The sequence below is a fragment of the Rana temporaria genome, chromosome 10 (assembly GCF_905171775.1).
Source record: "Rana temporaria chromosome 10, aRanTem1.1, whole genome shotgun sequence".
NCBI classification, from domain to species: Eukaryota; Metazoa; Chordata; class Amphibia; order Anura; family Ranidae; genus Rana; species Rana temporaria.
In genome coordinates this window covers 143,927,897-143,943,478 of record NC_053498.1, presented here as the reverse complement: position 1 = coordinate 143,943,478, position 15,582 = coordinate 143,927,897, and the positions used below count along the sequence as shown (strand labels likewise).

At 45.0% G+C, this 15,582-nt stretch overlaps 1 protein-coding gene across 2 annotated transcripts in view; it reads left to right on the top strand.

Annotated features, from left to right (window-relative positions):
• Window positions 1-15,582, top strand: part of MEGF6 (multiple EGF like domains 6) — a 409,802-nt gene that overhangs the window by 65,262 nt on the left and 328,958 nt on the right. For both annotated transcript variants that reach the window (XM_040326458.1, XM_040326457.1), the window contains exon 3: window positions 7,829-7,938. In XM_040326458.1, coding sequence (XP_040182392.1) covers window positions 7,829-7,938 — 110 coding nt within the window. The remainder of the gene's footprint in view (window positions 1-7,828; window positions 7,939-15,582) is intronic.

Below are 15,582 nucleotides of genomic sequence, written 5' to 3'. Positions count from 1 at the left end.
CACTCTGCTGCCCCCCCGCCATCCCCGGTGAGGGAATCAGGAAGTGAAGCGCTCCGGCTTCACTGCCCGGTTCCCTAAGGTGCATGCGCGAGTCGCGCTACGCCTGCTGATTGGCTCCCGCTGTGTACTGGGAGCCGAGTGTTCCCAGAACACAATGGGGGGGGGGGGACGGGAGGTGACGTCATGCCCGCAGTCTGCCCGAGACTGTGTGGCCGGAAGTGGGTGCAAATACCTGTCTTTAGACAGGTATCTGCACCCCCCTCCCCCCTGAAAGGTGTCAAATGTGACACCGGAGGGGGGGAGGGTTCCGATCAGCGGGAGTTCCACTTTAGGCTGGAGCTCCGCTTTAAGACAGAGATCCGACTTGCCTAGAAGTCGCCATGAAGTAGTACAGGAACCTTTTCTGAAGTCGTAGCGACTTCAGTAGTGTACATTAATACGGCTCTCATTCACTTCAATTGAATTTCTCATGTCGTGCGACTTGGGGAGACACAAGTCGGATCCCAAGTCGCGGTAGTGTGAACCGGCACTTAGAGTTGGGGTTAGGTTATATATATATATATATTATTTCTTTATTATTATTGATATATTTATTTTATTTTGTTTATTTTGTTTAGGGTTTATCATTTATGTATGTATTTATTTATTGTATGATTTATTATTAGGTATGTATTGTAATATATATTTATTTACTATTTATTTATTTATTTATTATTATTTTGCATTTGAGCAGAATTAAACGTTTAAAAACACGCTTTAATCACATCCCACCCGGACACTGTACATATACGGCTGAGTGGGCTCTCTCTTTCTTCTGAGTGGATGTTCAGGAATGTCCCTCAGAAGGAGGGGGATCGCGCGCACGCATGCCTACGCATCGGGGCGATCCCGAAACGCTCGCGTCACCCGGACACGGCTCTGTGATTGGCCCTCCTGATCACATGATGGCCGTGTCCAATCACAGCCGTCATGTGATGTAAATAGAGAGCCGATTGCTAGGCGATCCACTCTCCTCTCCTCACACAGAAGTTGTCGGTGAGGAGAGCGGATCGCTGCAGCTGGCTGGTGATCGGTGAGCATGAGCTTTTTTTTACAGCTTTTTACACACTGATCAATGGCCCAATGTCCCCAAAATAGTGTCCCCACACACATGTCCCCACACAGTAAAAACACCTGTCCCCCACATATGTCCCAGGAAAATCACAAGTCCCAATGATCATCTGCGTACATATGTCCGTGATCACACAAACCAATTATTATACACTTAGGGCCCTTTCACACGGGCGGACAAACGGTCCGTTTATTACAAGTCCGTTTACGGACTTGTAATGTATCCCTATGGGAATGCAGACCTTAGCGGATGATGCATCCACTAATGTCCGCAACCATCCGCGTCCGCAAAGATCCGCTTTTGCGAACGGAAGAAAACCCTATTTTTCTTCCGTCTGGCAGAACGGATCGGATGAATACGGACACACGGTCCGTATTCATCCGATTCCCCATAGGGGAGAGCGGAGGAGAGACAGGGCGGTCTCTGCACTGTCCTGTCCGCCGACAGCTCAGCGGGGATTAATGGAGGAATCCCCGATGAGCCAAACGGGCTAACGGAGCGGATCAATACGGATCCGCTCCGTGTGAAAGAGCCCTAAACTGGATTTTTTTTACCAAAGACATGTAGCAGAATACATTTTGGCTTAAATTTATTACAAAATTCGATTTTTTTGGATTTCTTTTAACCGCTTGCCGACCTTCCACCATAGTTTTACGACGGCAGTTCGGCTCGGCTGCGCAAAATCACGTAACATAACGTGATTTCGCATTTTAGCCACTAGGGGCGCGCGCGATCACCCGCCATCGCTCGTTACAGAGCGAGAACGGGGAGCTGTGTAGAGAAATTACTGATCGCATTTTCATACAATGTATGAACAGCGATCTGTCTGTCATTTCCCCATGTCAGTCCCACCCCCCCCCCCCTTCAGTAAGAACACACCCAGGGAACATACTTAACCCCTTCCCCGCCCCCTAGTGTTAACCCCTTCCCTGCCAGTGACATTTTTACAGTAATCAATGCATTTTTATAGCACTGATCGCTATAAAAATGCCAATGGTCCCAAAAATTTGTCAAGTGTCCGAAATGTCCGCCATAATGTCGCAGTACCGATAAAAATTGCAGATCGCCGCCATTACTAGTAAAAAAAAAAAAATATTAATAAAAATGCCAAAAAAAAAATCCCCTATTTTGTAGACGCTATAACTTTTGCGCAAACCAATCAATAAACGCTTATTGCGATTTTTTATATATTTGTGGGGGATATTTATTACAGCAAAAAGTAAAAAATATATTTTTTTCAAAATTGTCGCTCTATTTTTGTTTATAGCGCAAAAAATAAAAAACGCAGAGGTGATCAAATACCACCAAAAGAAAGCTTTATTTGTGTGGGAAAAAAAGACGTCAATTTTGTTTGGGAGCCACATCGCACGATCGCGCGATTGTCGGTTAAAGCGACGCAGTGCCGAATCGCAAAAAGTGGCCCGGTCATTGACCAGCAAAATGGTCCGGGGCTGAAGTGGTTAAAATAGAAAGAAGGAAATATTATTATTTTTTTTTTAATTTCCTGCTCTTTTTTCGCTTATATTGCAAAAAATAAAAAACGGAGTTGTGAATAAATACCACCAAAAGAAAGCTCTATTTGTGCAAGCAAAATGATAAAAATGTCATGACCGCGCAATTGTCATTGAAATTGCGAGAGCGATGAAAGCTGAAAATTGGTCTGGGAAGGAAGGAGGCAAAAGTGCACAGTATTGATGCGGTTAATGCCTCTCCATGGAGAAGAAAACACAGCAATCTGCCCAAATCGTATTTATTTCTTGCATGATTTATTATTATTATTATAATGTATGTATTTTAGTTAATATTTATTTAATATTTTACTATTATTTTTTTTTATTATTATTGCATTTGAGCAGAAAAAAATGGTCAAAAACACATGTCAATGCATCTTCCATGGAGAAGAAAAAGCTCTAAAAAAACACAACACTCTGCCCGAATCGTGCTACGAAAGTAACTCCAAAACTATTTTCAGCTTCAGGCGACTCGGAGTGCAGATGTGAACCATCTCCATAAAGAATAATTGATTTTTTTTCTCCCTGACCGTTTTGGAGCCTGCAGGTCTTGTGCTCTACAGTAACTCTTCTTCTTTGTCATTGCAGGTAAATAATGGATTCCATGCAGAATCAATGTGCCATCACTGAGTTATTGATGGAGGGGTGCAGGCTGCCCAACATCCACAGAAGGTCACAGAATGTTTACAGAGATCACACCATTGACAAGAGTCACCAATGACAATGCTCTTATCAGTGGTGTCATCCTCGTAAACATTCTGTTGTGTCCTATGGATGTCAGAGCTTGCACCCCTTCATCAGAAACTCAATGAGGGCACATTGGGCCAGATCCACATAGCGAGTACGCCGGCGTATCTACTGATACGTCGGCTTACTTTCAAATTACCCGCGTCGTATCTTTAGTTTGAATCCTCAAACCAAGATACGACGGCTTCTGGGTTCGATCCGACGGGCGTACGGCTTCGTACGCCTTCGGATCGTAGATGCAATACTTTGGCGCCCGCTGGGTGGAGTTTGCGTCGTTTTCCGCGTCGAGTATGCAAATTAGCTTTTTCCGACGATCCACGAACGTACGCGCGGCCGTCGCATTCTCTTACGTCGTCTTTAGTCAGCTTTTTCCGGCGTATAGTTAAAGCTTGTATTTTGCGGCGTATAGATAGACTTGCCATGTTAAGTATGGCCGTCGTTCCCGCGTCGAAATTTGAATTTTTTTTTTGCGTAAGTCGTCCGTGAATAGGGATGGACGTAAGTCACGTCTAAGTTCATAAAATTACGTCGTTGCGACGTCATTTCGCGCAAAGCACGGCGGGAAATTTCGAAACGGAGCATGCGCAGTTCAATCGGCGCAGGGACGCGCTTCATTTAAATGAATCACGCCCCCTAATCGCCGATTTGAATTCCGCCGCCAGAAATAAACTACGCCACCGTAACGTGCGGCGCAAAATCTTCCTGGATTCGACTTAAAGCCAGGTAAGATACGGCGGCATAGCGTATCTCTGATACGCTGCGCCTATCCATTTCTATGTGGATTTGGCCCATTGCTTCTGCTTAAAATCTATTATTTACCTGCAATGAAAAAGAAAAGTTATTCTACCAACATGTGAAATTTGTACGTTAACCACTTCAGTCCCAGGCCAATTCTGATACTTTGCTCCTATGTAAAAATCATATATTTTTTTGCTAGAAAATTACATAGAACTCCCAAACACTATGGGCCGGATTCGCATACATTGGCGCATATTTATGCGGGCGTAGCGTATCTAATATACGCTACGCCGACGCATCGCAGAGAGGCTAGCACTGAATTCACAAAGCACTTCCTCCCAAATCTGCGCTGGGTTTCTCAGGCGTAAGTCGGCGTAAGTGGAAGTGGGAGTGAGCCATGCTAATGAGGCGTGACCCCATGCAAATGAAAAACGGTTTCATGCTTTAAAAAAAAAAAAACAGTAAAGTTGGCCCAATTTGTTTGCATAATGTGAAAGAAGGAGTTACGCAGAGTAAATAGATACCCAACATGTCACGCTTCAAAATTGCTCGCTCCTGGAATGGCGCCAAACTCCGGTACTTAAAAATCCCCATAGGCGACGCTTTAATTTTTTTTTACTGGTTACATGTTTTGAGTTACAGAAGAGGTCTAGGGCTAGAATTATTGCTCTCGCTCTAACGTTCCCGGTGACATCTCACATGTGTGGTTTGAACACCGTTTTCATATGTGGGCTGGTCTTGTCTTACGTATGCGTTCGCTTTAGCGTGCGAGCACACGGGGACATGGGCACTTTAAAAAAAAAAAAAAATGTATTATTAATTTCATTTAATTATTTTTATTTTATCACTTTTATTCCTATTACAAGGAATGTAAACATGCCTTATAATAGGAATATGACATGACAGGTCCTCTTTACAGTGAGATATGGGGGAGGCGGTGGGTCAATAAGACCTTACATCTCACCACTAGGCTGGGATGCCTGAAATAAAAAAAACAAAAAAAACGATCACCGCTTCCCAGCCGAGGCGGCGCCGTTTTTATTTAATGCAGAGGCCGGGCCTACGACGATCATAGAGACTCCGGCGACCATCTGGTCAGCCGGAAATCTCTATGATCAGCAAGCATCCGGGGCCGGCAGATCCGTTCTCCAACTCACCGATCGCAGTGGTGAGTCGGTAGAAGCATTGGAGGGCGGCGGCGTCCATTTTCGCCGCCCGTAAGAACAATCAAGCGGCGGAACAGCCACTATGATTGTTCTTTATGGTGTTGGGAATCGCCGGCTGAAAATGCCGATCTCTGATGCCTGTAGCTGCACCCATCATTCAGATATACCCCCACAAAGCCCAGGACGTCATATGACAGCCTCTGGGCGCCAAGTGGTTAAAGTTGAGCGCAGTTTTGCATTGTACCCATGGACTTTATAGGGCATATACAGTGGTGAAAATATTCATTTTGGGTTGTGGTATTTTAGCATATTAGAGTGGGTGGTACACTCATAGATTTCAGCAGCAGCAGCTGTTATTGTAATAATTTATTGATTTTTTCCACATAGGCGCGTGAGACATTTTATTTGGTGAGACATAATCCAACACACTAATGTGCCAGCTCTGGAGAGGTCCTAATCTGCTCTAACCGGTATCAGCTGATAGCTGGAGAGGGTGTTGCGCCCTTTCTGTGTTTTGATATCCCAGTCAGGGCCGTCAACCAGGAAAGGGCAGGTGGCAATGTGCTCAAATACCAGCCTCTTAGCAACAAGGCATTTGTTTGGCCTCTCCGTATCTCGCTGCTGCTGACAGCATCTGACAGTGTGAAAAGCGCCTTTGTGGCGCTGAAGTGGACCGATGTACCTGGTGAAACACGTACACTTGACCCCAGACTTTAAACTGGAGATGTCGAAAACTGTAAAACAATAATGCAAAGGTGATTAGTAACAAGCAGCTCAGAATACAATGCAGGACAAACACAGAGGTCTCTTATCCCGCACTGTGGAAGCAGAGACTTATAAAGCTGAAAATAGGTGGTGAGGAGGAAACATTACAGACAGACAGACAGACATAGGCCTTTCCAATCTCATCTAAGTCTGGAAACAGACCACTCTTTGTGACATCAGATAGTAAGGTCGTTGATGGTCATAAGATACACTACATCAGTGGTCTCTAAACTGCGGCCCAGGAGCCAGATCATCAAATGTGGCCCTTTGATCGCCTTTATCTGGTCCCTGAGGAACTATTTCACCAACTGAAACCAATGCTGGGGAACCATTCCCCCTACCGACACCAATGATGGAGAATCATTACTCCTACCGACACCAATGATGGGAAACCATTCCCCCTACCGACACCAATGATGGAGAACCATTCCCCCTACCGACACCAATGCTGGGGAACCATTCCCCCTACCGACACCAATGATGGAGAACCATTCCCCCTACCGACACCAATGCTGGGGAACCATTCCCCCTACCGACACCAATGATGGAGAACCATTCCCCCTACCGACACCAATGCTGGGGAACCATTCCCCCTACCGACACCAATGATGGGAAACCATTCCCCCTACCGACACCAATGATGGGAAACCATTCCCCCTACCGACACCAATGATGGAGAACCATTCCCCCTACCGACACCAATGCTGGGGAACCATTCCCCCTACCGACACCAATGATGGGAAACCATTCCCCCTACCGACACCAATGATGGAGAATCATTACTCCTACTGACACCAATGCTGGGGAACCATTCCCCCTACCGACACCAATGATGGGAAACCATTCCCCCTACCGACACCAATGATAGAGAATTATTACTCTTACCGACACCAATGCTGGGGAACCATTCCCCCTACCGACACCAATGATGGGAAACCATTCCCCCTACCGACACCAATGCTGGGGAACCATTCCCCCTACCGACACCAATGATGGGAAACCATTCCCCCTACCGACACCAATGATGGAGAATCATTACTCCTACCGACACCAATGATGGAGAATCATTACTCCTACCGACATCAATGATGGAGAATCATTACTCCTACCGACACCAATGCTGGGGAACCATTCCCCCTACCGACACCAATGATGGGAAACCATTCCCCCTACCGACACCAATGATGGGAAACCATTCCCCCTACCGACACCAATGCTGGGGAACCATTCCCCCTACCGACACCAATGATAGAGAATTATTACTCCTACCGACATCAATGATGGAGAATCATTACTCCTACCGACATCAATGATGGAGAATCATTACTCCTACCGACACCAATGCTGGGGAACCATTTTCCCTACCGACATCAATGATGGAGAATCATTACTCCTACCGACACCAATGCTGGGGAACCATTTTCCCTGCCGACATCAATGATGGGGAATCATTACCCCTACCGACACCAATGATGGAGAACCATTCCCCCTACCGACACCAATGATGGGTAACCATTCCCCCCACCGACACCAATGATGGGTAACCATTCCCCCCACCGACACCATCACTATTTCTCATATTAAAACCAATGAAGGGGCACTGATTTCAGGGGATTTTTTATACCCAATATCCACAGTCCACCCCCCCCCCTAAATTAATTATTAATATTGCAAATTGTGTTTTAGTTTCTTTTAAGATTATTTTTTTTAAACTTTGTTAGACTCATTTTCATTTTCTATTTCATTTTTATATTCTATCATTATATTTACTGATTGACTTTGTCTTGCAGAACGGCGTACTACACGACCTACCGCCAGGCGTACAGCCGGGAGTATCAGACTGTGAATAAATGCTGTCCTGGGTGGTCCCAGCTGAACGGGGAGGCAGGTTGTCGTCACTGTAAGTACATCTTTTTACAGCTTGGCTAGCTTTTCACCCTATGGGTGTTGGGGCTGGCCGGGGATGCTAGGTGGACCTGTAGTACATTGAGCCTTTGGGAATTGTATGGGAATGCTGGGAGTTGTAGTGCTTGAAAAGCAGGGAGCCTGAGGTTGATAAAGAAAAATTCCTGACATTTCTGGGATACAGTGACTAAGGTTTCTACCTCCTTGTAGGGTTTTTATTGCTATCTGTAGCTTCATCTTCCTGTCCCTGTAACACTTGTCATTGGGAAAGGAAGTAAGTTGATTTATATTCAACATAAACAGCAAAAAAAAAAAAAAAGCCCAGGGGCTTTAACCCAATGTTTCGCTAACTGTTTAACATGAAAGATTCCTTGTACTAAATCTCAGGTCTCAGTGAACCCCTGCTAATAATTACTATATCTACAGCTCAGGGTAGATTAGCGTGAACAGTAGGCTGACATATTGCAATTAGTAAAAGAATAAGAAATGTGGCTTAGCGTATTTGACAACCACTCTATATGAAAAAATTATTTTCAGTAGTAATGTTAAAATTAAATAAAAACTATTTTGTCAGAAATTAAATCCAGAAAATTGTATTGTTTCTTTGATGGTCAGTGCAAAATCTCCCCACAACCAGTGGCGTGCATTGTGGGCGCACAGGTGCTGCCCCCCCTATCCCTGCTGCTGCTGCCTCCCTATCCACGCACCCAGCCCCTTTTGAACACCGGGTGCATGGATTTATATGGCAGGGGTGGGCGGGGAGTTTTTTTTTTTTTGAAGCACCTGATTAGAGCCAGAGTCTCTAATAGGCTTTAGAAAAGGGTGGGCTCGGGGTGCAGAGAGTGCGCTCCGATCCCACCCAATTGTGTAACCACAGCAAATAAATTTTCGCTAATTTCACACTACAGTGCCTCCCCACCAATCAGGAGGCAGGTCGGTGAGACCTGTTTCCTGATTGGTCAAAGCGCCAGGCAATCCTAGCGGCGCTTTGGCAAGCGGAGGAAGCTGACGTCACTGCTGCCTGCACTGTGAAGGAATGGAGGCGATTGGAGACACAGGAGGATCCTCTCTACAGCCCCTGGTAGGTGCCGGACCTGGGGTATTTCTGTCAGTGCCACACTATCTGTATTGCTGGGCTACTTACCCTATCTGTATTGCTGCGCTACTTACCCTATCTGTATTACTGGGCTACTTACCCTATCTGTATTGCTGGGCTACTTACCCTATCTGTATTACTGGGCTACTTACCTTATCTGTATTGCTGGGCTACTTACCCTATCTAATGCTGGGCTATATACACTATCTGTAATGCTGGGCTACATACACTATCTGTAATGCTGGGCTATATAAGCCATCTGTATTGCTGGGCTACTTACCCTATCTGTAATGCTGGGCTACATACACTATCTGTAATGCTGGGCTACATACACTATCTGTAATGCTGGGCTATATACGCTATCTGTATTGCTAGGCTATATACACTATCTGTATTGCTGGGCTATATACCCTGATCTGTGAGGTTGAGCTATATACCCTATCTGTTATGCTGTGCCTCCTTACATTGCTGTCAGTGCCGCACTATTGCTGAGCTACTTACCCTATCTGTATTGCTGGGCTACTTACCCTATCTGTATTGCTGGGCTACTTACCCTATCTGTATTGCTGGGCTACTTACCCTATCTGTATTGCTGGGCTATATACACGATCTGTATTGCTGGGCTATATACACTACCTGTATTACTGGGCTATATACCCTGATCTGCGAGGTTGATCTATATACTCTGTCCTGTGACACTGAGCTGTATACTCCTGACACTATGGGTGGAAGCAAGTGTAATACAGGGGACGAGGTGGTGCTTATGATAAGTGGAAGGAGTCAAAAAAGAAGAGCGGGATCTGGCACCCCCCCAAAATTTCACCAGCAGCTACTGCTTATTACATTGGTGGTTAGTGTACATTCGTGGTTAGTGTAAAGCCCCACACATTGATGGTCAAAAAAGAGTTCTCTTACATTGGTGGAGGGTAAAGTGTCACCTTATAACTGTAATTAGTGTAATGTCCACTTACCGTGTTTCCCCGAAAATAAGATCGGGTCTTATATTAATTCTGGCTACAAAAAACACACTAGGGCTTATTTTCAGGGGATGTCTTATTTATTTATGGTATGTACAAAAAAGTTTCTCCCCCTGTCGGCTCTGGAGTCAGCATTGTGAAATTCTGTAATCCCAAAAATAAACCTTTGTTTAAAGACCTTATAAAATTATGTAATCCGTTCTGTAAAAAGATGATATCATGTGCAGAGTGTCTCTTTGTGTAACATTATTGTGGAAAATACCTTATTTACAGTGCCGCTTGCCGCTCACGTGACCCGCTGGAGCTCTTCTTTCCTACTTCAAATACTGCAGAGGGAGGGGCCAAGATCCCCAATGACGTCAGCCCCACTCTGAGTACTGCAGTGGGTAGGGGCTTAATAAAGTTTTATTGAAAAAAAAAACAGCTGACATCAGCCGGGAGGAGAGGAGAAGAGCTCCGGCGGGTCACGTGAGCACCCAGCAGTGCTGTAAATCAGGTATTTTCCACAATAAAGTTACAAAAGGGAGACACACTGCACATTATATAATCTTTTTACAGAACAGATTACATGTTTTTACAAGGACTTTATCTAGGGCTTATTTTTGGGGTAGGGCTTATATTGCAGCCATCCCAGAAACTCACGTTAGGTCTTATTTTCGGGGTAGGGCTTATTTTCGGAGAAACAGGGTATATTGGTGATCAGTAAAGTGCCCCTATATTGATGGTCAGTGGAGAAGGGTTCCTAAGGGTTGGTGGTCAGTGGGAGAAGGGCTCCCTTACACTGGTGGTCAATGGGAAGAATTCTCCCCTTGCTGGTTGTTCAAATAACACCCTAGGACCTCTGGAGGAACCCTAGGCTTCCACAAAACCCTGGTTGAGAATGGTGCTCTAACCCTTTCCCACTATATACAAGAATTAAAAATAGAGTTTTGTGTATATTATATCAGTTTATGCTGCAGGTCAATGAGTGTGGATTTAAGGCTATACGAATTTCCCCCCACTGTTATATCCTTGTATCTTCACTGGTTACTAGACATGTGCATTCGTTTTTGTCCGAATGCATTTTCGTCCGCAATTCAGGTATTTTCGTTATCGTTTTAACAAACGATAACGAAAGCGCACAAAACGAAAACCTAGAGATCCGTAATAAAAAATGCTTTTTTTCGTTTTCGTTGGGAATATAACAATTCGCTATAGATAGGAGATTCGACATGACGCTGACTGAATAGCAATCTGTCTATCGAACCTGATATTCTACTACACACACATACGGTACTTTTCGACATTATAGAGAAAAGAAAAGATTCGACATTATAGAGAAAAGATTCGACAAAGCATCAAAAATCGCCGAATCTGTCATTGAAGGCTTATGGTGTATATCGAAAGTGCTAAGCAGATTCGATCGAGAAGATATACTGCACTCGTACATTTTTAATGCTCCGCCCATAGGCTATAGAAAAATTCTAATGCTGGTTGACTAGTAATAATAAATAATAATAATAATATAATTATTTATTATTATTATTACTAGTTATACAACGTTAGAATTCTTGTAGGCGGAATATTCGACTGGAAATATACGATTCGACGTAAAATTTCGATGTTCCGTCGAATATTTTTTGACCATTCGACACTGAAACCAAGTATATTTGGATTTTCGGACGAAAGCGATTCCCGACGAAAAACGAAATAAATCAAAACGATTTTCTGGAGTAACTAAATAAATTTATTTTTCTGACGAAAACGAAATATTTCAGTTTGCACATGTCTACTGGTTACATGCGACGCGGCAGTTCTTGGAAGAGAGTGCCACGAGCCCTTACTCTATCCGAAGTCTTAAGAGGGAGTTCTCTAACATTTAAATATCACAGAATTAATATTAAAATATGCTTATGTAGGTTTGAGGGATTCACGGCAGAATGGGGAAGTGATTTATGAATCTTCAAGCCGGACGGCTGTAGGTTTAAATCATGCGGGACATTTCTGGAGAGGATAAATCTGTCAAGCGTCGATGCAATTAAAATGGAGTTGTTCCACCTTTTCCAGCGCAGTAAAACGACTCGGCAATGTCAGACGGTTTAGGGAACTCAAGTTCTAGCAGCTCAGTCTTGTGTTTTCGGCTTAGCGGGTGTAAGCGGTTGGTGGGGGGGGGGGGGGGGTAAATGAAACCCATCAGGGCAGAACGTTGGGTTTTGCTGGTACAGTCTTCGGGGGTGTCATCTTCATTCTTCCTTCCTATCGGGTCTTTACTAACCAAGAAGGAGCATCTTTATATCGGGTTCCCCGACACTTCACCAATGGGGAGGAGCGGAGAGATTGACTTCACTGCCAATTTCACTGTCGGCAAAATTCTGCAAATAGTTAATTCTCAATTTAACCAATTTAGCTATTTTTCCGTGAAATTTGCTTTAAAAAAAAAAAAAAAGACGAACTACATATTTTATATTTAGAGGGATTTTTGTTATTCTTGTATTAAGCACTCAACTGAACTTGCAATCCTCATCACTCTTGTGACTTGTCTGAGTCCTCCTCACTCTTGTGACTTGTCCGAGTCCTCTTCGCTCTTGTGACTTGTCCGAGTCCTCCTCGCTCTTGTGACTTGTCCGAGTCCTCCTCGCTCTTGTGACTTTTCCGAGTCCTCCTCACTCTTGTGACTTGTCCGTGTCCTCCTCGCTCTTGTGACTTGTCCGTGTCCTCCTCGCTCTTGTGACTTGTCCGTGTCCTCCTCGCTCTTGTGACTTGTCCGTGTCCTCCTCGCTCTTGTGACTTGTCCGTGTCCTCCTCGCTCTTGTGACTTGTCCGAGTCCTCCTCGCTCTTGTGACTTGTCCGAGTCCTCCTCGCTCTTGTGACTTGTCCGAGTCCTCCTCGCTCTTGTGACTTGTCCGAGTCCTCCTCGCTCTTGTGACTTGTCCGAGTCCTCCTCGCTCTTGTGACTTGTCCGAGTCCTCCTCGCTCTTGTGACTTGTCCGAGTCCTCCTCGCTCTTGTGACTTGTCCGAGTCCTCATCGCTCTTGTGACTTGTCCAAGTCCTCCTCCCTCTTGTGACTTGTCCGAGTCCCCCTCGCTCTTGTGACTTGTCCGAGTCGTCCTCGCTCTTGTGACTTGTCCGAGTCCTCCTCGCTCTTGTGACTTGTCCGAGTCCTCCTCGCTCTTGTGACTTGTCTGAGTCCTCCTCGCTCTTGTGACTTCTCGTCTTTGCTCCTGAGGTTCTGGGGAAGCAAAGATAGACAATTATGTGCAGCTGCCTGTGCTGATACTAAAGTGTTTTACCCTATACAGGTTCACTTTAAACGTCCTATTTATGAATACAGTTCTGGCTGCGTAGACCATTCTACGCTTCAACTGCAAACATGTCCATCCCAAATTAGTCCTTGTGAATAATAGAAATAACTTGTAATAAATGGAATTTTCGGAGGAGAGCCCCCGCACAGTAGTACAGAAGCGCGGGGCGGCGTGTTGTTTTACTGATAAACATCTTGGCAGATACAAGGGAGGAGGAAGCAGAATTGCTGAGGCAGATAACTCGAGAAAATTGAGTTGTTCCTGAAGAGACACAAAACATTGGCCTTATTTATAAACTATCTGAAGGAAGGTTTGTCTCGGGCAACTCACAACTAAGAATCGCATTCCAACTTCCACCCTCCGAGTGTTATTTTCCAGTTATGGACTCGGCCAAGTCAAATCGGGTAATCTGGGTGCAGGCCGGTCAAGTTCCTCCACCCCAAACTCGCTCATCCATGTCTTTATGGACCTTGTTTTGTGCACTGGTGAGCAGCCATGTTGGAAAGGGAAAGGGGCGTCCCCCAAAAAAATTGGTCTATTTTCCGGGCGTAGAACCTGAAATTTTTCTAGGGTGGTGAGCTAGGTCATTCCATACATTCAAGTTTTTTTTTAAGCAGATCCTAGCTGGCTACAGACTGAAATGTCATTTTTAATAACATCAAATTATAAATCTTTTTAGGAAATTATATATGTGATAATGTGATATATAAGCTGATTTATCCTTTCACGCATAAGGCATATTCTTTCACGCATGGACGTCTAATATGTACCGTATTTATCGGCGTATAACGCGCACTTTTTTCCCCTTAAAATCAGGGGGAAGTCGTAGTTGCGCGTTATACGCGGATCCCCGCTGTCTCTGAGCGACGCCGACAATGACCGAGCCGAGTGTACTGCGCACTCGGCTAGACTCGGCTCCGCCCGCAGGACCACAAGAGAAGCCGAGAGAAGCCAAAATAGGCCGAGCCGAGTGTACTGCGCACTCGGCTAGGCTCGGCCACGCTTGGCTCTGCCCGCAGGACCGCGAGAGAAGCCGACATAGACCGAGCCGAGTGTACTGCGCACTCGGCCGCGCTCGGCTCCGCCCGCAGGACACAGGAAATCCGGCAAGACAGCAGATGGACACCTCCAAAGCCGCAGATGGACACCCACAAGGCCCGGATGTGCCGCAGACGGGCGCCGGACAAGGCCGCCGATGGGCGCCGAACAAGGCCGCCGATGGACGCCGGGCAAGACAGCAGACGGACACCGAAAAATGTAAGGTTTTTTTTTTCCTTAAACTTCCCTTTTAGGTTTGGGGTGCGCGTTATACGCAGATAAATACGGTATTTCTTATTTTATCAGTTTGAAAAAGTCAACAAAAAGAGCGATTCATTCTGATTGGTTGCTAGGAGATGCAGCTCAATACACATCTCTTTTTCCTTTTTTAAATAAGCCGTCATATAGTCTTGTGGCTCTGACAAATTTTTTATTATTTTTTTGTGGGGGGAGTTTTACTTTTTAATTACCAAACTTTCCAACTTGTCTCGAGTTTAGTTTAGTTTCTTTAACTCCATAGAAAAGCGTTGAAATATTTAGCGCCGGTTTCGTTTAGATATGTTGTTCTTTGGTTCAAAGAATGTATTCTTTCAAGGAGAAGGGAAGTCAGACGCCAATTATTTAAGAAGCCTTCCGCTAGAAAACAGGTCTGTACCATGGGCTGGTTCGTGTAAGACTTGTTTGAAGACTAATTAAAGAGTAAGAAAAATGCTTTTCCTCATTACACCTCCTTGGCGGCTGTCTTGGTGATGCTTGGGTGTCCCTCCAGTTTGGTTTAGTTTCTTTTTTAAACTGTCGGTGAACAGATCCTCATTAAAATTCATGTCTGGAATCACTAATTGGGATGGCACTGTGTTAATATACTGATTCCTGATTTTTGTGGACATGCTGGGGATGTAGGCAAACTTTGTAGAAATATGTAACATTTAACATGGCACTTGGTACATAAGAAATCAATCTGCACCCAGATTAGCCTTCACATTTAAGCATAAAGGGCCAGATTCACAGAGAAATACGTTACGCTGCGTCGGCGTAACGTATCCCATTTACGTTACACCGCCGCAAGTTTACAGCGTAAGTGCCTGATTCACAAAGCACTTACCTGTAAACTTGCGGCGGTGTAACGTAAATACGCTCGGCGCAAGCCCGCCTAATTCAAATGGGGCGGGCACCATTTAAATTAGGCGCGTTCCCACGCCGAACGTACTGCGCATGCTCCGTCGGGAAAATTACCCAACGTGCATT